This window comes from Bos indicus, chromosome 9 (assembly GCF_029378745.1).
Source record: "Bos indicus isolate NIAB-ARS_2022 breed Sahiwal x Tharparkar chromosome 9, NIAB-ARS_B.indTharparkar_mat_pri_1.0, whole genome shotgun sequence".
Taxonomy (NCBI): Eukaryota; Metazoa; Chordata; class Mammalia; order Artiodactyla; family Bovidae; genus Bos; species Bos indicus.
The window spans coordinates 88,258,954-88,284,713 of record NC_091768.1 but is presented as its reverse complement, the minus strand read 5'-3'; the positions used below and the strand labels follow the sequence as shown (position 1 = coordinate 88,284,713).

Below are 25,760 nucleotides of genomic sequence, written 5' to 3'. Positions count from 1 at the left end.
GGATTTTCCAGGCAAGAATACTTGAATGGGTTGCCATTTCCTCCTCCAGGGGATCTTCCTGACCCAGGGATTGACCCTGGCTCTCCAGCATTGCAAGCAGATTCTTTACCATCGGAGCCACCTGGGAAGCCCCACTAACCAGCTATACACCAACAGAAAATAAAAAGGTTTTAAAAGATTAATCTTTTCTAGGGTTTCATATAAATTGAATCTGTATATAATCTTTTGTGTCCGGTTTTATTCAGAAAAATTATTTTACAAATCATTCATACTGTGTGTATCAGTGGTTCTTTCAGTATTTCACTGTATGGATATACCTCAATTTGTGCTTCTATTCACCTTCTGATGGACATTTATGTATAATAGTTTCCAGTTTGGAGCTAATCTGAATAAAGCTGCCATGAACCAAAAAAAAAAAATTAACTCATTTAATTCTCATAACAATTCTAAAAGGTAAGTATTGCTATTCTATTTTACACTTAAGAAAAATGAGGCACACAGGAGGGAAGTAGCTTTCAAAGTCATCTAACTATGAAGTGGTGTAACTGGTATATAATCCAGACAGTCTAACTCTGGGGCTGAAATGTTTATTCCCTCTGCTACACTAATTCCCTGCAGCTGAGCTCTGCGTGTAAAGACAGGGATTGTCCCCACATAACTGGACTATTAGTGGGTAGGAAATATAAATAGCTGTCATGTTCCTTCTGCAAAGGCTCTTATATAGACTAGACTTGTGACACCTCTGTCTGATGGTTCACAGCCCATCACAGCTTTCAAGAGTGAAAGCTCCTAGCTAAACTGTGGGAAGCACATGGAAAGGCGAAGATGAGTGAAGCAATAAACATATACAAAGCTGTACCAATTTGGTGGGGAATGACTTCTAAACTCTTGTTTGATATAGCCTTCATTTTTTAAAGTGTTATTTGCATCTTTTGCCATTTCAGACGGTAAAGCGTCTGCCTACAATGCAGGAAACCTGGGTTTGATCCCTGGGTTGGGAAGATCCTCTGGAGAAGGAAATGGCAACCCACTCCAGTATTCTTGCCTGGAAAATCCCATTTTTTCAGGAGCGTGGTGGACTACAGTCTGTGGGGTTGCAAAGAATCGGACACGACTGAGTGACTTCACTCTCTCACTCACTCACCATTTTACTCTGCCTCTCAAGCCAGTCCCAAGCTCCCTGAGATCATGACCTGGGCCATTCATGGTCCTGAATTCCCCTCATGGCTTTTGCAAAGCAGATGCTTCGTGGATGTGGCTGTGTGATTTACATGTGCTGCGCCCACCCTCCCACAGAGGCTGAGCACCAAGCTGGCTCTTCGTGGAAGTGAGGCATGAAGATGTGTGGAGAGAGGGGGTGAGAAGGCAGCCAAATGTTAGAGAACAAAGCCTTGGCGGCTGGGAAGAGACAGACCTCACGGGGAGTGGTGGGATGATCCAAGGAAGTATTGGACAATGACCAAATGGGGTAGTTACTGATGCAGGACCTCAGAGTCTATCCCACGGAATTCAGAGACTCTTCCATAGCCAATTTGGATCACTGGCTCATGACACAGGGGAGAAAAAGAGTCTGCCAAGGGCTTTGTTTGCTGACACGAGAGCTTCCAAGTCCCAGAGTCAAAGAGATCAGAAAAAAAAAGTCAAAGTCCAGAATCAGTTTCCAGGAACGGAAGAGACAGTGCTGAAGTCATTTTACTTAATAATATTTTCTTATTATAACGTGCTTGCTGCATGGGAGGCCACCAGTAGGCAAATACATCTTCACACTCTTCTGACAAAGCAAGTAGAAGCATAAAGAATTACAGAGAGATAGTGAAGCACATACATCCACTTCTGTTCCCTAGTCTAATCAGCTCTGAGGAAGCTTCAACAAGTTCCCACCACTTTTTCAACAGAACTAATCTCACGTCCTGAGTCCAGAATGAGAAGTATAATCAAATAGAGAAGTGCATGAGGGGATAGAGCTTAGTAGCAGGGGGTGAAGCTGACCATGACCTGGACTGAATCTGGCTGGAAAAATCATTCACTAGTGTGAACGTGAGCAAATTGCTGAACCCCTTAGGATCTCAGTTGCTTCTTGTGTAAAATGGGGACAATCTGGCACTTACTGCACATGGTTGAGAGGATTAAGTGATAAAGTACTTATCCAAATGTCCAGATATCGCTCAGCCATATCTGACTCTTTGTGATCCCATGGACTGTAGCCCGCCAGGCTCCTTTGTCCATGGAATTCTCCAGGCAAGAATACTGGAGTGGGTAGCCATTCCCTTCTCCAGGGGATCTGCCCAATGCAGGGATCGAACCCAGGTCTCCTACATTGAAGGCAGATTCTTTACAATCTGAACCACCAGGATACATGTAGAGATCTTCAGACTTGTGTTTTCTTAGATTCTGTATTTGCCCATTTTGTATCCATTAATTCATCGGAAAAGACCCTGATGCTGAGAAAGATTGAGGAGAAGGGGGCGGCAGGTGAGATGGATAGCATCACTGACTCAGTTGACATGAATTTGAGCAAACTCCAGGAAACAGTGGCGGACAGAGGAGGGCATGCTGCAGCTCATGGGGTCACAAAGAATTGGGTTGAGAGGATCCCCTGGAGATGGGATAGACTACCCACTCCAGTATTCTTGGGCTTCCCTTGTGGCTCAGCTGGTAAAAAATCTGCCTGCAATGCGGGAGACCTGGGTTTGGTCCCTGGGTTGGGAAGATCCCCTGGAGAAGGGAAAGGCTACCCAACTCCAGTATTCTGGCCTGGAGAATTCCATGGACTGTATAGTCCATGGGGTCGCAAAGAGTCGGACATGACTGAGTGACTTTCACTTTCACTTTAGCGACTGAACAACAACAATCGTAGGGCCAAACAAACAGCCAGAGTTGTTTACATCTCCCCTGTGACCCAGAGTGTACTCTGAACCACCCCTTTATCTAACTCTCACACAAAACCCCAGGGTTAGATATTAGACAAGTAGGGGAAGCCCATATATCCCAAGGCCAGCTAGAATTATTCAAACTAGCCAGTCCTAAGCTGTGGACCCTGCCCTGCGTGGGCAACCCCACGGAAACACCAATCAAGTCTGACCTAGGCTTTCCTCTCATTTCTTTCTGCCTCTTGGACAAAACTGGCGTGTCCCCATGTGGCCTTACATGGCATGCCAGCACCCCCACCCTTGGGAAATGTGAGTAATAAGAATCTTTTAGTGGCATTAGTCCCTCCATGTTATCATTCAGTCACTTCCATAAACGAAAATCCCATGAGTACAGTCATTGAGATGATGGACCTTATAAGCAATTGCTATAAAGACTTTTATAAAAGCCATAAACATAATGTTACATCTATGTGTCTTCTTTCCACCTTTCCTTTTCTTACTCTCAGTTTCAGAGTTTGGGGCTGAATCATGACAATGACCTCCTTAATATATTTTGTTAAATTCAATTTCTTGGTTCCTCAAGCCATATCTTTACACAGCTCTCTTCTAAAACTCAGAATGCACATCTACACTCTGCCAAGAAAGTCTGATATAGTTCCATGTGGTCTGCAGCTCAAGTCCACACTCCTTACCTTGGTAGTTGGCCTTCTAGTGTCTGGCCAGTTACTGCAGCTGTATTAGACTCCTCAATGCTCCCCATGAGTACTACCAGCTTTTCATGCCTCTGGGCCTTTGCTCAGGCTAGTGTCTGCCCTTGGGATGCTCTTCCCACTCTTCTCTAAGTATGGTACATGTGGCCTCTGAGTGAATTTGCTTCTATACTATAACTGCCCCGACAGTAAATAACCAAATTAATTTCAAGCCTTTGGTTTGACTTAGGGGAAATGCCATGCGTGAAAAAACGTTGGACGTGTAACAAGAGCAAATATTTACTTTCTATTAGCCCTAATTTCAGAGTTGAAAATACCTTCAATGGTTTGGAAGGCCCAACTCAAGTTCTATCTACTTGGAAAACTGTACTATCTCTTAAAATTAATCATTCCTTCCTCCAATATCCATTTACCATGTATTTAATTCTGTTTATTCATATTTGTTGCATTTCTTTACCTTTGTTTTCTCTAGGTCACAAACGCTCTTTTGGGGTCAAGGATAAGCCTTAGATAGATTTTAAAAGCTGTCATCATAGGAAAAAAAAATCTGTAACTACATGTGGTATTGAATGCTAACTAGACTTACTGTGGTGATCATTTTATAACATACCAAAATCAAATCATTATGGTGTCTGTCAATGGTATATGTCAATTATACCTCAATTTTAAAAAAGGAGAAGACTTAGTAATTCTGTAATAATTCTTTAATCTTTCTAGCATGCCCATTAGTCTTACACATATGCAGATCAGTGAATATTTATTGAATCATAAGCCCTATGATTATTCTAATTAAAATAAGGGGCTCTTATCAAATGGTAATGATAGTTAATCATGGGGAAATATGGGAAAAGGGATACATAGCTTGTCTAAACTAGTAAAATTAGTACAATTCAGAGTATGAGAGTCTATTAAATACCATCAGAAAACAGTCATAGATACAGTAAATTATTTTCAATCATTACTGTCATATTCAGTCATTACCATTCATTATAAAATGGAGTTAATTTTAATTTTGGCCTACAAAGATCAAACAATTTCATCTTATAGGCAAAACATACACCAAGCTGTGATTTCTCAGGGTTCATTTTACCCTTGCCTAATGTTGCACCCAAGAAATTAAAAGATGCTTGCTCCTTGGAAGGAAAGCTATGACAAATCTAGACAACATGTTAGAAAGCATACACATCACTTTGCTGACAAAGGTCCATATAGTCAAAGCTATGGTTTTTCCAGTAGTTGTGTACAGATGTGAGACCATAAAGGAGGCTAAGTACTGAAGAAATGATGCTTTTGAATTGTGGTGCTGGAGAAGACTCATGAGAGTAGTCCCTTTGCAAAGAGATCAAACGGGTCAATCCTAAAGGAAATCAGTCCTGAATATTCACTGGAAGGACTGAAACTGCAGCTGAAGCTCCAATACTTTGGCCACCAGATGTGAAGAGCAGACTCATTGTAAAATATTTTGATGCTGGGAAAGATTGAAGGCAAAAAGAGAAGAGGGTGGCAGAGGATGAAACAGTTAGATAGCATCACTGACTCAGTGGACACGAATTTGAGCAAACTCTGGGAGATGCTGAGGGACTAGCAAGCTTGGCATGTTACAGTCCATGGAATCACAGCGAATCAGACACAACTTAGCGACTGAACAACAATAACAATACATGGGGTATGATTAAAAATTCCACTTGGAATTTAAAGAAGCCAAACAAGCTACCTGAAACTTGTCCTAGTCCTAACGAAGGAGATGGGCCAGCTAAATAGGAGCCCAGATCCACTCCTGGTCCCCATTCCTTCAAGCCTAGGCTGGAGCTGAATGAGGGGATCGGGTGTAGGTAAAATCATATTCTCTTTAGTGGTTACCTGAAACTTCCCCCGGCAGGTCCTCAATATCTGGTGGTGAGCTGACTTTATCATCTGACTCTGCTCCCAGCAGAACTGTTGAAAAAAGAAAGTTGGTGGAGATTTACAGCTACCTTTTCTTACTAGCTGGGTGGTTGAGCTTGGAAAGGAATGAGAACCATTCCATTCATACACGGAGAAGCTGTTTCCCAGCCGACATGATGAGGGAAATGGTGGTTTAGAAAGAATCTTAAAAATTACTCAAAGATGATTACAGGCTGTCACTGAGAAATGAGGAAGGAAAGGCTTTCTTTTCGACTATAGGGTGTCGAGTCCTACAGCCAGAAATTATTATTTTATATTGAGGCCAATGGTAGTCTGTATGCCTTTGAAATGTGAAAAGCAATAATAACTTAAGCACCCGGTATGACTTATAAGGCATCAAGATAGATTATACAGGTTGGCCATGAAAACGAGGCTCCTGCCTTGACAACATTTTGCAGTTCATGTTTCTGAAGGCCCTGCCATCAAAAACAGTCACTCACTGAGTGCCAATCATAGAACACTGGCCATGGTGGATTTACAGCATCAAGCCAGAGGGCTCTAACTGGGCTTATCACCTAGAGGAGGACTATAGGACAAGTGAATGGTGGGTGTGGCCTCTGCTATGCTGGAAATGAGTGACATGGCCAAGTTTTTCGGGCATTCACAGGCACTTCATTGAGGAACAGAATTTCTGAAATAGCACATACACAAAAATGGACATGACTTCACTCAACAATGCAAGTCACTTTGTTGCGTTTTTAAAATATGCAAAATGCAAATGAACTTATGTATGAAATAGAAACAGGCTCACAGACATAGAGAACAGGCTTGTGGTTGCCAGGGGAGAGGGAGGGATGGATTGGGATTTGGGGATTAGCAGATGCAAACTGCAGTACACTGAATGGATAAATAACAAGGTCCTACAGGATAGTACAGGAAACTATATTCAATATCCTGGGATAAACCATAATGAAAAGAATATGCAAAAATGTGTCTGTGTGTATAAATGAATCACTTTGCTGTACAGTAGAAATTTACACAACATTGTAAATCAACTGTACTGCAATAAAATTAGTGAAGAAAATGAATGTGCAAAAGTTTGTTCTTGGTTAGATGTTGAGAAAGTAGGCTGGGAATCATCTGCAGCAAATGTATCCTTTGATGACTTATTTCCAGGTCCTCATGAAGGGCTTCATTTCGCCTCCCTCCTCCTTCTCATGTCCTTCACAACTTTTGAAACAGTCAAAGCATAATGAGAGCACATTTTAGTTAAGTGTGGGCTGCCACATAAGCATACATGTATATCCTTAGTTATCTGGACAGAACTGGAAGAAACATAGGTATATTTTGTATTTAAAGATGAACCCTGTGAATCACCCCACTCCACCCTTGCCTCCAGTTTCCCTACTTCAGAGAGGTGTCAAAAGGCTTCTTCAACTTGCAAGAGTTTCTGTTTCAGTCTGACTGCTCTTAATTCCTGAGCCCAGCACCAAAAAAGAGTAATGAGGTCAACAGAGCCAAGAGCAGCTATGAGCTGAAAAGACTTGTTTCATGTCACACTACTAAGCAGCTGGGATACTCTTTAATCATCCTAAAAAAAAAATCACCAAATAGGCTCCAAACTAGTATGAATTAGGCATTGTCAGATTTCCTGAGTTAACTTCGGACATGTCACAGTTTAACATATTATATATGCTACTCTACTAACACTCTACTCTCAATATTTAGTGATTCTATGGCATGTGAAATAAAATTCTAGGTGTGTGAAATAACTGCAGCTGGAAATTTTTACATCAAAAGAAAATACCATTGCTCCAGTAAAGAAAGAACTAAAGCATAAAGATTATATTACTTTTTATTTAAATTCTCTTTGCTGGTACCTAAAAGTAAAACCTTATAAAATATTCATCTTGTCCAGCTCAAGATAAATTTGTGGAATACTCTAGACCAGTTCTTGGACTAGACATGAGGGGATAAAAAGGATTTTTAAAAGATTAATCTATGGCCCCTGCCTTTAAAAAGCTAACTGAAAACAAATACCTTTCTAAGAGTCTTTTCAGACTTTAAATAAACATAAAAATACCAGTAGACCGAAAAATATCTCAAGGTTTTTCTATGACCAGGTTAGAAATTAAGATATATTTAAGGGAGGGAGAATAAAATAGAATTAAAACATACTATCCTTTCAGCCATAAAAAGGAATGAAGTTCTGATACATGTTGTGATGACTCTTGAAAATATTACTCTAAGAGAAATAAGCCAGATGTGAAAGGAAAAATATTGTATGATTCCATTTATATGCAATATCTAATCTAGGGACATATCTAGAGGCAGGAAATAGGTTAGAGGTGACCAAAGGTGGGGGCAGGAGAGAATAGGCAGTTACTGCTTCATGGTTACAGAGTTTCTGTTTGGGGTGACCAAAGTTTTACAAGTAGACAGTGGTCATGACTGTATCGAATTATGAATGTAATTAATACCACTAAATTGTACTCTTCTAAATAGTCAAAGATGGTGACTGCAGACATGCAATTAAAAGACGCTTACTCCTTGGAAGAAAAGTTATGACCAACCTAGATAGCATATTCAAAAGCAGAGACATTACTTTGCCAACAAAGGTCCATCTAGTCAAGGCTATGGTTTTTCCAGTGGTCATGTATGGATGTGAGAGTTGGATTGTGAAGAAAGCTGAGCGCCGAAGAATTGATGCTTTTGAAGTGTGGTATTGGAGAAGACTCTTGAGAGTCCCTTGGACTGCAAGGAGATCCAACCAGTCCATTCTGAAGGAGATCAGCCCTGGGAGTTCTTTGGAAGGAATGATGCTAAAGCTGAAACTCTAATACTTTAGCCATCTCATGTGAAGAGTTGACTCATTGGAAAAGACTCTGATGCTGGGAGGGATTGGGGGCAGGAGGAGAAGGGGACAACAGAGGATGAGATGGCTGGATGGCATCACCGACTCGATGGATGTGAGTTTGAGTGAACTCCAGGAGTTGGTGATGGACAGGGAGGCCTGGTGTGCTGCAATTCATGGGGTTGCAAAGAGTCGGACATGACTGAGCGACTGAACTGAACTGAACTGAAATAGTCGAAATAGCAAATTTTATGCTATATAAGATTTTTCTATAGCTTAAAAACTGAATAATGTAATGTACCAGAAATTATTGAATTGTATCCTTTAAATGGGTGAATTGTATGGCATGTAAATTATATAATAAAGCTGTTTAAAAAAATCCCTCACTTGTTAGCATACTACTTTGTCATCTTGTAAAGCTCTGAATATTCTTAAATAAATGTACCAGGAATACAACAAGGTGATCAACATCTGAAACACTACAGTTCACATTTCTTTCTGATTGCCAGATGTCACCAGTGATCACTAACTCTTCTGGCACTTGAGAACATAGCAGAGCCTTCTATCTTTTTCACATCCGGTTAAACAACGAATTGACTATCTTGCCATGAATAAACATGTAAGACCGTGTTCACAGTAGCCTCTTGATTTGATTCATTTTGAATAATATCAGCATGAAAATTATGGTTGGAAACCACCATCAGAACAAAACAAATTGTAACATTGAATCTTCATACCTCTCAACTGTAGGTTAGCTAGAGACCAGAGAAAGTCAGTATCTAGAAAAATGTGCGGCACATACACATTTGAAATGAAGGGATAGTCAGCCGTTACTGCTTGGAACCTCTCAGAGCTCTGAGTCAGATAGAAGCCTTTTGAGGGGAAGCAGGCTAGCTCAGAAAGCCCCGGGGAGTTAATTCTTTCTGGGCTCATCCCTGCTTCCTCTGCTGGCTCTGTGCTTCTCTCATAAGTCAAACATCAGCAAGACCAAAGAGTTCCCTTCTAAGCATCCTTAAGAAGTCCAAGGTCTAGACAGAACAGAATGAGGTCAGGAATTTCCAAAGTGTTTCATTCCAAAGAAAATTTCTTTCAGAAAAGGCCACCAAAGACTTCGGAGTGAAGTTAACAGGCAAGCTACATTTTGGTCATGAGTTCTATTGCTGCCTCAAAACAAGAGTAACAGAAAATAAAAATAATTAATGAGGAAACCCAGAGGCTAACTGCTTTTACCATTTCCCACACCAGAAGTAACAAAATGATATGACTTGGACCAGAATTTGCCAAAAGCCAGTAAACCTTTTCTGTCCTACTAGTCGAATATACATATCATAGAACCAGGATACATGTTAAAATAAAAGCTTTTGAAGGAAAATAGGTGAGATGATGATCTTTCATTGTGCAAGCACTGAAGGTCCCTATGTCTTTGACTTGGAAAAGAGAAAATAAACTTTCCACCAGTGAGTTAGCCATAGTTTATAATAACCTGAGAAGAAAAACAGACTGAAGATGTATCAATTCTCTTTGAAGGGGTGTGTGTCTGGGGAAGCTCCTAAGCTCATGATCACCTTCCTGAACCCTTTAAAAAGAAAACTAGGCATTCATAGCAAAGTCACAAACCTACCTCGAGTCTGAATTTCATCTTGGCTCTGAGGGATAATAAGCTTGGATTCTGCCCTTCGAGGAGAGCTTCGATTTCTCCACCCTCTGACCAGAGCCCCCACCATGGTTGTGGACAGCATGTCCCCAGGTGGCCAAGGCCCTACCGGGTGCCCGGGACGGGGTGGACAGCCCTGTCTGGCTGCCACCGTCGGGAGGATTCCGTCCACCTGTGATGGAGCTACACCCCAGACAGACAGGTCCGGGCAGTTCACCCGCCTTCGGCCTCCACCCACACACTCATCCTGTGTTGTGGATCCTCCTTCAGGAGGCCCAGGGAAAGTGGGAGATGAGACGAGCAAGGGCAGAAAACAGAATAAACAGAGATGAGCGCTACCAGACAGCCCATCCGGAGGAGAGGATGCTCGGTGTGACAGAAGCGCCCATCTCCTGGACAGAGTGCTTTGTTCTTTTGACTCTTCTTTTTTGACTTATGGAAATAAAGCCTACTTTTTCAACATTTAAAAATGACTATTTTAAATGTACTCGAGATAAAGCATAATAGAAAAGATTATGAAAAAGAATATATATACATGTATACAACTGAGTCACTCTGTTGTACAGCAGAAGTGAACACAGCATTGTAAATCAACTACACTTCTATATAAAATTAAAACAAAACAAAACAAAAAACCCAAACCTACAAGCAAACAGACAAAAGTGAAGGTGTGGGTGGGGGCATGAAAGTGTGTATCTATTTCTCTTTTCCCAGCTCATCTTCTCTCCTAAATTGGAACAGCTTTCGGGCAATTGTTTTTCCAAAAGGGAACCAGTCGTCTAGATAAACAGAATTTGTTTACAAAATGTGAAAAGTATTTCTAAAGTCTGAGTGTTCACGACACAGAATTATATCAGCTTTTGTGGATGAGGAAAGTTGATTAAGGGAATTTAATAAAATCTTACAATTATGTAAATACTCAAGAACTTACGAAAAAAAAAAAAAAATGAATTGATTCCGATGACCTAATTCTTTTTTGTCTCCTGGTGAGCTAGTAGGAATTGCTTGACTGAGGTGGGACCTGTGTGTTGGGCATAGAGTACACTGCTCACCTATGCCCCCTACTGGTCAAGATTCCAGGTGCACATCGGTTAGAGACCAATGCTTGCCTTAAACCTGGATGGGGGTGGGGGGTGGTTGTCAGGCCGTAGAAAATTCTAGAATCCCTTGGTACACTATATTCACTCAGCCTGAATTAATTGTAGGCAGGCTGGGTCTTTTGACATTATTTTCTGTCCTTATGACTGCTATGGATTACACAGATGGAGGAGATGGAATGATCCATTCCCTGACTTTGCTCTACTTTTCCTCCCCAGCTACACTTTATCTGATAAGATCAAGGTTGTTTTTGCAGGAAGCAGGCAAATTCCCCAAATCCCTCCACAATCATCCCAATACTTTTTAAAAAAGCCTCCAGTGTGCTAAAAAGCAGTAGCGTTTTGGGGATACGTATTTTATATATTCATTTAGTTGAACTTTCCATAATTTGCTAATTATTTTGACTTTTCCAAACTGTAGAAAAACTTTGGTATCATGGCAGACCAAGGGAAGGTAGAAATGAAGGATAGGGACTTGAAATGGCCTGAGAGCAGGAAGCTGTCATCTCTGATTTCTGCTCCTGACCTCAGGAGGAGTTCAGACACACATCTGAGGCACCGGCTGGGGTCACTCTGGGGAGGCACAGTGGTTGCTGAGAGGGCCCAGTCCTGTGTCCTCCCCGCTTCCTCACTGGAGCAGGGGCTCCCTCTGCCCGGGGCAGCTCCCTCCCCTCCGCCACTGAGGGCCCAGCCAAGGATCTGCTGGGAGAGGCACTCAGGAAACAACACCACCTGCCCTTCAGGGAGAAGGGCAAGGAGGCCTTCAGCAGTCTCTCAGTTCCTGTGACCCCCAGAGTCACAAAGAAACTGCCTTCTTCTGGGGACACCCCCCTGGCAGTGGGATGACCTCAGGGAAGGACAGCAGGGGAGCCTGGTACTCAAGCCTGGGGTCTGGTCTTAGCCGAGAGGCAGGGGTCTTGAGGAAGGCCCAGTGTCACTCGGAATTCCTCAGGGGACAGAGTCAGGAGGCAGGAGTACAGTGTGTGTTTACTCTGAACCATCTCTTGGTGGAACGCTGTCCCAGCCGTAGGAGGCTGGGTGGGCAGGGAGTGCAGGCTGGTAGGGATCCCAGAAAACCATCAGGATGAGCAGAAGCTGCCTGGCCTCATCCTCAGGGTGAGGTGGTGGAGATAACACAGTGATGCTGAAAGCAAGTGATCAGCTCTATGAAGGGCCACTAATGCCCCCAGACGGAGCTCTTCTCTGGGGCTTGATCATCAGTGCTGCCACGTATCTGAGATCCCTGCAGACAGCAGCCACCCGTCTCCAGTGGGCCAATCAGAAGTCCAGGGCGGGAGACACACAGGCCAGGGTTGGAAGTACAGCAATCTGCCCCACCTCAGGCCCTGGTCCCTGCACAGCTGCTGTTAGTCACTGATGTGAGACGGAGACCTGTGACAAAGGCAGTACATGGAGCCAGTGGATGCCTGAAATAACACTCCCCACACGCCAGCCCTGAGTCCTCCACATTCAAGGCGGTATACAGCTCCTCTGTTCTCAGACAATCCTCATGCTCACAACCACAGCACTTGTCGCCCTCTGGGGCATCCATCTGTCCCACTCCACCAGCTGCCTCCAATCCACTGCGTATCAGAAACATTTTATAAAATACAGATTCCCGGGGCTCACCCTGAAATGACTACTCTCCCAGGTCTAAAACTGCCCGGGAGCCTACATTTTCCCTAGCTCTCCCTGCCAGCCTGAAATGGATGAAGGAAGGTCCAAAGAAATAAAAACTTACTTGACCTGGCAGCCTGGAGGGATTAAGGAAGGTCTGAAGAAATAAACTTACTTGAAGGTGGGCTTCTTCTTCTTTTTTTTTTTTTAAATTAATTGATTTGCTTCGGCCATGTCCTGCAGCGTGTGGGATCTAGTTCCTCAAACCAGGGATCAAACCCACGCCCTGTGCATTGGAAGCACAGAGTCCTATCCACTGGACCGCCAGGGAAGTCCTAAATGCGGGCTTCCCGAAGTCTGGGACCTTCATTACCTTGGTGACAGCAGGGGAGCCAGGTGTGTGACCAGCTCATAGTGTGCTGGATACGGGAAATGAACGCTCTCCCCTCGTCTCCACACGCATCGGGCTGCCTGGCCCCTCATCCTGCTGAGAAGCTCCCTTGCTTCTTCTACTCCCAAGGCCACCCTGCCTGCAGCAGCCATCCCATGACACAGTCTTGTCTTTTCTCCGCCCCAGGGCCCCTCGGAATCCCCACACTCCACTCGCCTGGGGTGTTCTGGCCCAGAACACGACTGGCCCAGGCAGCAGCTTCCTATCCCATTCACCCCACCCCCACCCCCCCCACACAAAACCAAACCAAAAACCGGCTCCATCTTCGCTTCAGATGTCTGAGGCCCTGGGTACCATTGTCACGGGGTCTATGTGGACTCAAGCTTTCGCCACAGCTCGGAACTCTCTGTCATCCTTAGTTTGCTGGTGGCAGCAGGTGGACGCTCAGTAGCCAAGGTTTTCCCCGACAGGAAGCTGAGCAATGACCAGGACTGCTGTGGGAAACGTGGTCAGGAAGAGGAAGAAGAGTAATGTCCTGCTTGTGGAGGGCAACCCCACCCTTCCCAGGTCCTACACATCCACTTCCTGAAAGAGACCCGCCAGAGGCCACCGGTGCACCCGCCAGGAAGCGAAGGACAACGAGAGCCCATGAGGTCATCTCCCCCCGTCAGACTTATTATAAGACACCCTCCCCTTCCACTCCTGAAAAGGGGCACACTGGGGAAGGAAACACACTTTTTCTTTAGACAGCAGATCTAGAAACCCAGAGTCATGCTGAAGGCTCCAGAGAAGCCAATATATGTCCAATGATAAACTTCAGCTCACAGATATTTGCTTTTAATTTCCTATGGTGTCCATAAGTTACCAACTATTTTCTAAATTTCAGAAACATCATTACCATCCCCATCCGCCTTCTGAAGAGCATGAGGGCCGAACCAGCCACATGCTTCTTCCTAACGTCTCAGGACCTGGTTCTGGTCACACAGAGGGCTCTTGGCAACTGCTGATTGTGTAAAGGCATGACAAGCTGTGATGATATGGCTGTCAGCTACTAAAATGTGCACTGAGCGACCAGAACCAAGAATAGCTTCCATCTCTGTAGCAAATATATGTTGTTGCTGTTCAGCTGCTAAGTTATGTCTGACTCTTTGCAAGCAAATATATGACTTCTCACTATTCTTTCAAGAAGGAGCTGCTGGGAGGAGGGCTGGCTATGTGGAGAATTTCTTCCATTTGAGTGGGGCTCCAAGAGCTCCTGGTCTCTCTCTGACTCCTCACACACATTTCTCTTGGGGGCAGGAAGCAGGAATTAGATTTTGATTCTTTTGGCAGAGGGCTACCTACCCACAGGTGGCACCGGTTTTGCTCTACTTGCAGGAAAGCTCCGCTTCTATGTGGGGAGGGTTGTCTCTGTTCAGCCCACTGGTGGGAAGGCTTTTGACACTGAGTTTAGTATCAGGATGCTCACCTGCTCACAGGTGTAAGACACAATCTCCAATATTGGTTTTCTTGGTAATAAAGGTGGAGGTTTAGTCTCCATCTGCCTTGCTCCTTTGTTTCAAATTCCAAATTGGTTCAGAACTTGGACGGAAAGAGGTCTTAATTGCCCTTTTCCCCCAAGTCCCAGCATCTCGTGGATTGGCTCTAGGACGTGGCATTTGGGAAACAAAATAACTCCTGGAGATTGATGCTTCTGGCAGATGCTGTACAACGTATGGGCCACTGGTGTTTACCTGCAATTTACTGCAAATTGTTTTGTTCCACTGTTGGCTCGTATGGTCATGCCAATGGCTTCTGGTGATCTGGTGAGCAGCTTTGAGCCTCATCTCATGTGCAGTGTTCTATCCCTATTTCTTATCTCTAAGTGATAACAACAAGCTAGGCTGAATGGCTCTGAATTGATGCTGTCCTCAAATCCACCAAGCACTACAATATAAATCCCCTGTGCCGTATATCTACAGTCTGCAGCATCAAAGAGGTCACACACACGGAAAAAAAATTCAGTACATGTTGTTAATTATCAGCTGCTAATGCTGATAATCCTTCAAAAATGTATTTGTGAATTCACATAGAATTTGGATTCTCATATACACAAGCAAGTCTTGCTGTTTAGAGATGTTAATTAGCTGTCCAAGGCATCTCTTCTCTATCCGCCCTAAGAGTAGGAAGACTTGCTCAGACGTGCCCATCTAAGAAGTCGTTCCCTTGACTCCCCCTGCGTCCTCCTCCTCCAGCTATACGTCTCTTCTCCTCAAGAGTTAGGGTTAGTAAAAAAAAAAAAAAAAAACACAAATGGGTTATCTGCGCTTCTCTTCATTTCTTCCCCAACTCAGTCCAATCCAGTTTTCCCCTCACCCTCTCCAACCACCCAAACAGCTCTGTGTAGCATAATGCTTCCTAGTCCCACTGGTATTTATCAGTCTTTTTCTCCTATAACTTGTTGGCAGCACCTGACACTTTTGGCCACTCCTTTCTTCATGAAGCTCTATATTCCCCTGGGGACCTCAATTTCTTATAACCCTGTTTTTCCTCCCACCTATACTGACAGCCCTTTTCAGTTTCCTTTGCAGGACCATCCAATCACTGATTTTTACCTGAGGCCCAAACACCTGAGCAATAGACCAGTACATCCAAGCGGCTATTTGATATCTTAGATTTGAAATTTCACAGGAAAGTGAATGTTACTCCCATTTGCAGGGATATACCAGCCAGAAATTCTGGAATCATCTTTTCCACTTTTACTCCAGAAAGTCAAACTATTACTACCTCCAATTTTTTTTTTTTTTTTTTTTAGAATTTGCCTGCAATGAAGGAGTCATAGGAGATGCAGGTTTGATCCCTGGGTTGGAAAGATCCCCTGGAGGAGAGCATGGCAACCCACTCCAGTATTCTTGCCTGGAGAATCCCATGGACAGAGGAGCGTGGTGGGCTACAGTCCACAGGGTTGCAAAGAGTCGATCACGAACAAAGCAACTGAGCACGCATGGACAACTCTCTCTCAAATGGCACTTAGTTTCCTCTATCTTTAGCCTGCTCATCTATCATTTGTACTAATAGAATGTCCCTCATGGACAGGGTAGGGCTGTTGCACTTCTGGTGCTGCTGCTAAGTCACTTCAGTTGTGTCCAACTCTGTGCGACCCCATAGACGGCAGCCCACGAGGCTCCTCTGTCCACAGGATTCTCCAGGCAAGAATACTGGAGTGGGTTGCCATTTCCTTCTCCAACGCATGCATGCATGTTAAGTCGCTTTAGTCATGTCTGACTTTGTACCACCCTATGGACAGCAGCCCTCCAGGCTCCTCTGTCCACAGGATTCTCCAGGCAAGAATACTGGAGTGGGTTGCCATTTCCTTCTCCACTGTTGCACTACAAACTTTTAAAATTGTAAATCTGATGTCACCCCACCTTTATCCCATCAACTGAAAACTGTCCCATGCCCTTTCATGTCTTCAAGGACAATGACCAAATCTTTCACATGGCCTCCAACACCTCGGAAGTCCAGTCTCTGCCTCCTTACTCATCTTATTGGCCTCTGTACCCCTCCAGTCTCCTTACTCTTCTCTAAGTTTCTCTAGGGCTTCATGCTCTCTCCACATGGTTTTTCTGCCATAACGATCTCCCTGCTAGCTACTACTACTGATCTGTCAGAACTCTCATCAAGGACCACCTCCTCAACGCAATGCCTGTATATTTTTTCCTTTGTAGCGTTTATAATTTGCAATGAATATTTGGTTTATAGTCATCTCTGCCACTAGTCTATTCTGTACTATTGATGAGGGAGGGGGCATGTGTTTTTTGCCCATATCAAATCCCCAGAGCCTGGAATAGTGCATGGAACATAGTACATATTCAATAGCATCTGTGGGATGAATGAATGACAACTATAGTACACTGGGGACTGGTATAATGAGTGTGCATGATACTTCTGTCACAGTTTTTGTAATGTTTAAAAACATGCTGCTGTTATAATTAGATGCTAAGATCTGATTTAAAAAGTAATTATAAAAACATTCCCAGGGGAAAGTATGATCTACTTTATGACACCTACTTTATTATATGGATTCTTCAAAGAGAACATTGTGGTGAAAGGTGGGCTCCTGGTATTGATCTCTTATTTAGATTTAAGATTCACATCTTCTGTGCCCCTAGAAATCCTACCAATATTGCTGAATATAGCCATAAGGCTCAAGAAGTTTAACAAATGACTAGATTAAAACCTAGGTGAAAATATATTAAAAACTGCTAAATGTGCATTTTATTAAAAACACAGCAACTAGAATAAAGAAAAGGCAATGGAGCCTTCTCATGCCAAACACTTAATATACAGCAAAAGTGATTTCCACATTTATTTTCTCCTCTACATCAAAGTAAAGTGAGGCTACTATCCCTTAGCGTAGTACCTTCATTTATATAGGCAACTTTAAAATAATTTGTTTAATATACTGGTTTATAAAATTATTAACACTGCTGTACTTTTTTCCAGTGGTTTATCACCTGTTTTTCAGAAATGAAAGGCAATATTGTTCGGACTGACTTCCAGTTTACAATTAGTTGGTATTCAGAGATTTCAGGTTTTAAAAACCACAATATCAATGTTAACCTAGTATGGTAAAGCCCAGGTTTTCAAGCCAAATTTAAAAGGTAACTCCATATTTTGTCTTTAATTCATTTACTCATAAATATGCTCATGGATGGTTAGAAAAGATTCCCAAGAAAACCTCAATGCTTGGCAGTTGTAAATAACCATCTGCTACAGCAAAACCTTTGTCATATGTAATTCTACCCTGAAATCAAGCCATATATAGTTGTAGAATGCTGTATTAGATTGATGTAGAACCTTTCTTATATGTAATTCTACCCTGAAATCAAGCCATATATAGTTGTAGAATGCTGTCTTAGATTGATGTAGAACCTTAAGCCAGAGAAGAGCCAACATTTCTCTCTTTTAAAACGAGTATGTGGATTAATTACAAGGTGCTGATTGACCAGGGTTAGTTTTTATCCCTGTCTGCACAAAAGTAATTCCTGCTACTTCCATCAGTTTGATTGGGTCAAGGTGGATAATTCAGGCTGAACCTAATACAAAAACTTCTGTTTACTATGGCATCTGAAGTTAGCGTGGACTTTTTTTGTTAAGAAATAATTCTTGTTTACATGTGAAGAGCTCTTAGTGGCATAATAAGTTAGATTCCTCCATGCTCACTATAGAGAATTATTCAAGGTTTTCAGGTACTGCTCAGTTTAGGTGTCCATTAGAAGCAGTTTTTTAAATATTAGACTAGAAAAAGTAAGAAAACATATTTACCTTTTTGGGGGCCCCACTTGGTCTCTAAGTATCAGATAATACTCATACCAACATTTAAGGAGTCACAAATACTATTTACATTAAAGACAAGGGAACACACTCAAAAAACCTTAAAAGGTTCCCCTCTTTACTCTTGCTGGAAACATTTGATAATAGAGTTTTAAGTTAATGAGCAGTTGACTTACCAAATTTTCTAACTAACAGGATTTGGGCAGTCTCAGAGAGATACAGCTTTAACCGGATCACCTCCTTCTTGGGGAGACCTCCCTTTCACCTCCCACGTTAAATACAATTCTTTCACATAATTTAAAATGGTTTGTAGTTACCACTATCAACAAAATAGTATAAAAGATAGTGTTACAACTCACCATATTAGACATTAAATAGGATAATATATTTTGCCTCAAGTTAAATGGGAAAACAGTGTTCGGATATGAGTTTTCAGAATTCAGAAGTTCTTTTCCAATAAAGAGTATTCTACATAAGGGGTAGTCAGATGCTATGAACACAGGTGGGCTCTGCATCTTGTGTCTGTGTATATCAGAAAGTGGCCTATATTATGAAGATGCCTTGGAGGGGATGACACAGGAATTGAATTCAGAAGAACAAACAGGAATAGATAGAACAGCCTGGAATTTCAGAATGAGGTGAGAAGCAGGTATAGGGCCTGCCGCCTGCAAAGACCCAAGGTGTCTGTTTGAGGGAACTGCAAGCAATGTAGTGAGGTAGAAACGTGTGTGTGTGTGTGTGTGTGTGTGAGTGTGTGTGTGTATGTGAGTGTGTGGTGTAAAGAAGGGGAGAAATAAGAGACAAGACTATAGAGGTAAGCAGGAACCAGGCCATGAATATCTTAAACAGAGTTTGACTTTATACAGAAGCAATGACAAAGTTTTGAAAGGTTTGAAGCTAAGTACCATGATCAGAGAGCTTCCCTGGTGGCTCAGAGGTTAAGGCATCTGCCTCCAATGTGGAAGACCCGGGTTCAATCCCTGGGTTGGGAAGATCCGCTGGAGAAGGAAATGGTAAACTCACTCCAGTATTCTTGCCTGGTGAATCCCATGGATGGAGAAGCCTGGTAGGCTACGGTCCACGGGGTCGCAAAGAGTCGGACACGACTGAGAGACTTCACTTTCACTTTCTTTCACTTTCACCATGATCAGATCTGCGTTTTGAAGAGAAGACACTAACTGAAGTTGGAAAACACATTGGAGGGAGTAAATGCAAGTAGGGAGATAAAGACCAGATGGGAAGAGGATGATGGTGGCCTGGATAAAGGCAGCGGGAGTGGGGATGCATGTGGCTTGGGAATTGATTCCATGGGGTTGGGAGTGAGCAGAGAGAGGAACCAGGGGTAGTTCAGACCTATGGTGGGGGCATCATGGGGCTCACAGGGGTTCGCACAGAAGAACAGAGGAGTTTTAGTCTTGAGACAGCAGGTGATTCAGGGAAACGATGAGTTTCCCATTCTCAGAATTAGGCTACCCTGCATTTTTCCCCATTATAATTAATGCTTTGAGAACTTTTTTTGAACATGTACTATTTTAGTGCCTTTAGATTGCATTAGTTGTTCCTTCAGATGAGAGTCTATCTCCTCCATCTCTGCTTCTCACAGTTTCTCACACTGCAGTGGCTTAATAAGTGCTTATCTCATGATACCCTTGGGATAAATTCCCAGGAAGAGCACTGCTGGCTCAAAGAGGAAGACTTTGATAATTCCTACTATGTATACACTTCCAGGCCTTATCCAAAAAGATCATCTATTTACACTGTCAGCAGTAATGCATGAGGATATTTTTCTTTTCCTTACAACCTTTCCAGATTTGGCCTTGGACTTTCATTTACCTGGTAGGGGTAAAATTCATTTTAAAATTTGTTGAATATACAATTTTAATTTCCTATTTGTTTTATTTTGGGTGAAACAGCTGAAAGCTTCCTTGGACCCCTTCCTTATTTAATTACAGTCTGATATTGTGCTCACATTGACATAAATGTGTCTGTGTTATCAAGTTTCTAAAGTTTGCCATGTATATTTTTGCATTTTTTTGGCTTTCATTCTATTATAATCTTTAAAGGTTTTAAATTATATATATATACATTTTGCCACCTTTCCCTTTCAACAGTCATTTCCTTCAACAAAAATTTCCCCTTTGTAGCTGAAATTGTGCTACTCCAAATCCATAATTCTTTAATTGCTGAGAGTTTGTTGAGGCACACATATTTTTTTATGGTATGTGGTCTGAATCTTAGAGAATTTTTCTTTCATGGTATAGGCTGTAGTTAGTAATTTTACTGGTTTTTACTCAATTCATCTGTATGATATCTGTAAGAAATATTTATGTGGGCTCATTTTTCCTATCTAATTTTATTGTCTTAAATTTAAATTATCCTGTGCTCAACCTTCCACTAAGGGAAATAAATTTTATCATTACAGACAAGAGGCTAAAACAAAACTATCTCAGAAAGGGTGTACACCAGCACCACACCAGGTGCTTTATGTAAAACCACTGTGAAAAATAATATTACACCCACATTACAGAGGAGGAAACTGGGGCTCAGAAGGGCTGAACAGTTCGTACAGGATCAAATATCTGGTAAGTGGCTGAGAACCTAGTTAAATGCATCAAGGATGTCCCAGAATGTCACCAAAGTTTAACAGAATACAGATGAATTTGCCATGAAAAAGAAAGGGAATAAGAAACCCTCGAATGGGTTATAAATATAAAAAACTGAAAGATGAGGTTGTCCCACCTGGATAGCATGAGAGAAAGAAGGAAGGGGGCAAGAAAACATGAGTCTGTACAAGAACACACGCTGGAGACAGGGAAGGCGCGAAAGACATGGTGTCTGGCAGGGGCTGAGCCCCGTTTCTGCCACTTAGGAGCTGTGTGGCCTTAGTCAAGTTCCCCAAGCATGTAATGGATTGTGGAGTGAAGGGTGCAAGAATGAGCAGGAAGAGCTGCCAGGGGCTGTTATCACAGACAGGGTGGTACCCAGGAAATCACAAAGCTTGTGAAGCACCTACCCACACTGCCTGCTGCTCAAATATTGCCCATGATTGTTATATGTGTCAGCTACACCACGTCATCAACTCAAACAAAAGTTTCAGGTTTCCATTTCCAAATAGAAAACAGTTCCCAGTTTGTGTGTACCTTTTCTAGGAGAGGTATGAGGTATAATCTGGCATCGTGTAATTTAAAATAAAAGTGAAATCCAGACACCACAAACCTAGTTCTACAGTAATCTATAACAAGAGCTTCTTTCTTTTTCTTCTTTTTAAAATTGAAATATAGTTGATTTATAGGCTTCTCCAATGGCTCAGCCGGTAAAGAATCCACCTGCAGTACAGGAGACACAGGAGATGTAGGTTTGATTCCTGGGTGGGGAAGATCTCTGGGAGGAGGAAATGGCAACCCACTCCAGTATTCTTGCCTAGGAAACTCCATGGACTGTAGCCCGCCAGGCTGCTCTGTCCATGGGGTCACAAGAGTCGCACAGGACTTGGTGACGAAACAGCAACAATAGTTGATTTACATCAAATGTGTTAGTTTCAGGTATACAGCAAAGTGATTCAGTTACACACACACATATATGAAATATACTTTTCTCCATATTCTTTTCCATTATAGGTTATCACAAGGTATTGTGTACAGTTCCCTATGCTATACAGCAGGTCCATGTTTATCTATTTTACCTGTAGTCATGTATCTGTTAACTCCAATCTCCTAATTTATCCCACCCCTACCCTCCAATGGCCTTTCCCCTTTGCTAACCACAAGTTTGCTTTCTAAGTCTGTTTCTGTTTTGTAACGAGAGATTGAACCCAACCTTCTCCCTACTCCTCATTTCAGTGGATATCACTCTCACATGAGCTTCTATAATTTCTTAGTAGCAAGCTGATTCTGGAGATGTCAGGGGAAAGAGGGTTTGGCCTCTGAGGTCATTAGTTCTGTCATCGTTATTAAGTAAAACAGCAATTACCCAAACTCCTCAAGAGATGAAAAGTTCTATCTAGCTGAACTTTCTGGTCATTTTAGGGTTAACAATAAAAACTCTTTCAACTCTTGCTAATTTTTTTCTAAGTCATACAGGTTCCCACTTCAGTAAGTATGGTGTCCAAACTATAATTTAGCCTCCCTCTGATGAGTCAGACTCTATTCTGCCTCGGGGTCAACTCTACCAGGTGCATTGACTAAACTCTGGGAGGAGAAGAAGGTGAAGAGGGTTGGATGAGAACTAATCATGTAACACACTTCTGGAGGTTTATATTTTCTCTTTAAATACATCCCTCATGTCTAACTAGTTTGTGTTTGTGATGGGGAGGGAAGGTTTCTTCTAGAAACGAGTTTAGAAAGAAAACAGTCCATTAAGGGCTTTGGATACCTAAGTTTTATTTGACTACAGGTGGATATATCCCTTAAATAAGAATCTAGTGCCCTGGGAAGTGTTCTTAAGTATATTTCAGCATCTAATTGCAAGCACTGGCTATAGACAGGCAGAAGAAGAGCAAATTTTTCTAGCAGACTCTTCATCTAAACACAGACAAGGGTGGGAAGCTGAGTTAGCCACAGCTTTGTAGAGGTCACAGATTACCCAGAGTGTTTACAAATAATGCAGTCCTAGACAGATGCGCACATGCTTGAAGATAAAAGGATCTTTTAATAGAACGGTGGTCACCTTATAGTGGTTTTGGAACTTTTATCCAAGATGATTTGCCCTTTAAAGAGGAGGCTAAAGGTTAATTTTCTATGTCATAAAGACTGTAGACAAATGCCAGAATTCTATTCCCAGACCTAAATTATATAATCAGAAATAGAGCATTCAAACTGCACATCAAATAGTCTCGCTTTCTGGCAGACTATGAAAAAAATCAGTTTCGATGTTTGAAGTAGGCATCTGTTTATATAATGCAACCAACCATGACTGCCAAACATAATAATTAAATGTTTTAACAAGTGAGAAACCTTGCCAGAATATGTAATTTGAGGGGAAAATAAGCAGAGAGTTGATATGCAGCAGAAAATGCTGAATTATTTACCCCCTGCTAGTTAGAAGCAGACACTCATGCTGTATGTCTACCCGTAGAAATACTAAAAGAGAAAGGAGGGTTGTAGGAAGGACCAGCTATCTTCCTCTTTATCCATCAGTGTGCTCTTTCCTCTCACCCCAACTAGAAACCTGAGGAGTTCTCACCCACCTTTCACTATAAAATTATGTGTGGAAATGGACTTAAGCATCTACAAAGAAACATCTTATTTTTCTCTTTCATTCTTTGAATTATCAACTAAAAGTGCAGTTACTTTAGGCCGTGCCTGTACTTCACTTCTGGAAACGGGTAGAGAATGATTTTTTGAGTCCATAATAATGAAGTGCTTTTATGTCATTTACTTCTGTTAAAAAAAAAGAGCATTACACCTGTTAATAATCTTAAATTTTTTTTCTAATTCTAAAGTCCTTGATATGATTGTCTATCATAAGATGCAAAGGAAAGAAATCATAGTACATTGACAAAGAGCTGAAGATTTTATGCATCAATGCTTCAATAGTACTTATAATAATAACTGAAAACATTCTTCATATATGTCTTATACATTATAATAAACTTAATGCATGTATATTATATGTTTACTATGTATATTTACTCCATATATTTATCTATTAAGTAGTTTATACTAATTCTATTACACATGTGTCAAAGCAATAATGACTTAAAATTTTCTGTATTCTCTTTTCACCTCAATGTTACTATTTGTGAAATGGAGCCTTAATATAGGCTTATAGTTACAATGAGCAACTAATTAGATCTTTTCAAAGGATTCAACTTCTAAGACAATTGCAAAGTCATTCTTAATTTTGAAGTTCACTCATCTCCATGAACGAACAATATAAAAGCCTTCTGGCTTCCCCCAGGAGCTTCAAGGAACAAAGGGGAAAGCAGAGGAGGCAGCATCAATTTCTAGAATTTGTACAGCACTGCAAAGCACCTCAAACCCTGATTTATTCACGTGGGCATGCTGGATTCAGGTCTAATCTTCTTCATGGTATAGAGAGAACCCAGGCAGACAGAGTCATTATCAAAGGTGAGGTAGTAAAGGGAAGAAGAAGGGGGAAGGCAATTAAGGTCGCATGCTCTTTTTCCACTATTTAAATAGTAGCTGCTTGGTAACATCTGCACAATTTTTGTGTGCCCCAGAGCATAATTTCTTTAATATCAGGGATCCCGTTGATTCAAGGAGCCATTACTTCTTACCATTAGTTAAGCCGTTAGTTCTTACTCGTATATAGGTTCATTTGGTTTATTTGTATTATGTTTTAGATTCCACATATAACTGATACTATATAATCAGTTCATAATTATATAATCAGTATATTTGAAAAGCCTCCTTACTATTTACAATAGCCAAGACATGGAAACAACCCAAGTACCCATCAACAGATGATTGGTTTAAGATTGGATATTACTCAGCATTTGAAAAGACCCTGATGCTGGGAAAGATTGAAGGCAGGAGGAGAAGGGGACAACAGAGGACAAGATGGCTGCATGGCATCACTGACTCAATGGGACATGAGTTTAAGCAAACTCTGGGAGATGGTAAAAGACAGCGAAGCCTGGTGTGCTACAGTCCATGGGGTCACAAGGAGTTGGACATGACTGAGCAACTGAACAACAGCCATTAAAAAGGAATGAAATAGATACTGCTATTTATAGCAACATAGATGGATCTAGAGATTATCATACTAAGTGAATTGTCAGACAGACAAAGACAAATATTATATAGTATTAGTTACATGTAGAATCTAAAAAAAAAATACAAATGAACCAAATGAACCTATATACAAAACAGTAATAGATTCACAGACATGGAAAATAATCTTATGGCCACTAAAGGGGAAAGGGAGGGAATGAGAGATAAATTAGAAGGATGGGATTAACAGATACAAACTACTACACCTAAAATAGACAAGCAATAAGGATTTACTATATAGCCCAGGGAATTATTAATGTATTCAATATCTTGTAATAACCTATAATGGAAAATAATCTGAAAAAAATATATATATATATAAAAAACACTTTGCTGTACACCTGAAACTAATAAATACTGTAAATCAACTATATTTCAATTAAAAAAAGAAAAAGAAGAAGCTCTTAACTGGTTATCCCTTTTTCACTCTTATCTGCAATTCATTCTTTACCCAAAAGAGCAAACCTTCAAAAAACTAAGCTGGATTACATCAACTCCCCTGCTTAAAACCTATTAAGTATGCTCCCACTGAATTTAGAATAAAAGTCAGACTCTTCAACATGGCCTGCAGCCTGGGCACGGCACATCCTTCACCTCATCACCTCACACGCCTCACACAATGAGATAGGGATC

General features: G+C 41.7%; 1 protein-coding gene across 4 annotated transcripts in view; it reads right to left on the bottom strand.

Annotated features, from left to right (window-relative positions):
- Nucleotides 1-25,760, bottom strand: part of PLEKHG1 (pleckstrin homology and RhoGEF domain containing G1) — a 248,994-nt gene that overhangs the window by 140,370 nt on the left and 82,864 nt on the right. The window contains exon 3 of one of the 4 annotated variants that reach the window (XM_070796369.1): nucleotides 5,441-5,515. The exons of 1 other annotated variant lie outside the window; for it this stretch is intronic. Coding sequence is in view for 1 of the 3 variants with exons in the window: in XM_070796368.1 (XP_070652469.1) it covers nucleotides 9,940-10,057 (118 nt within the window). In the remaining 2 variants the exon portion in view is untranslated. Of the gene's footprint in view, nucleotides 1-5,440; nucleotides 9,919-9,939; nucleotides 13,302-25,760 lie in introns of those variants that run through there. 2 more of the 4 variants (XM_070796368.1, XM_019967596.2) reach the window with 2 other exon arrangements.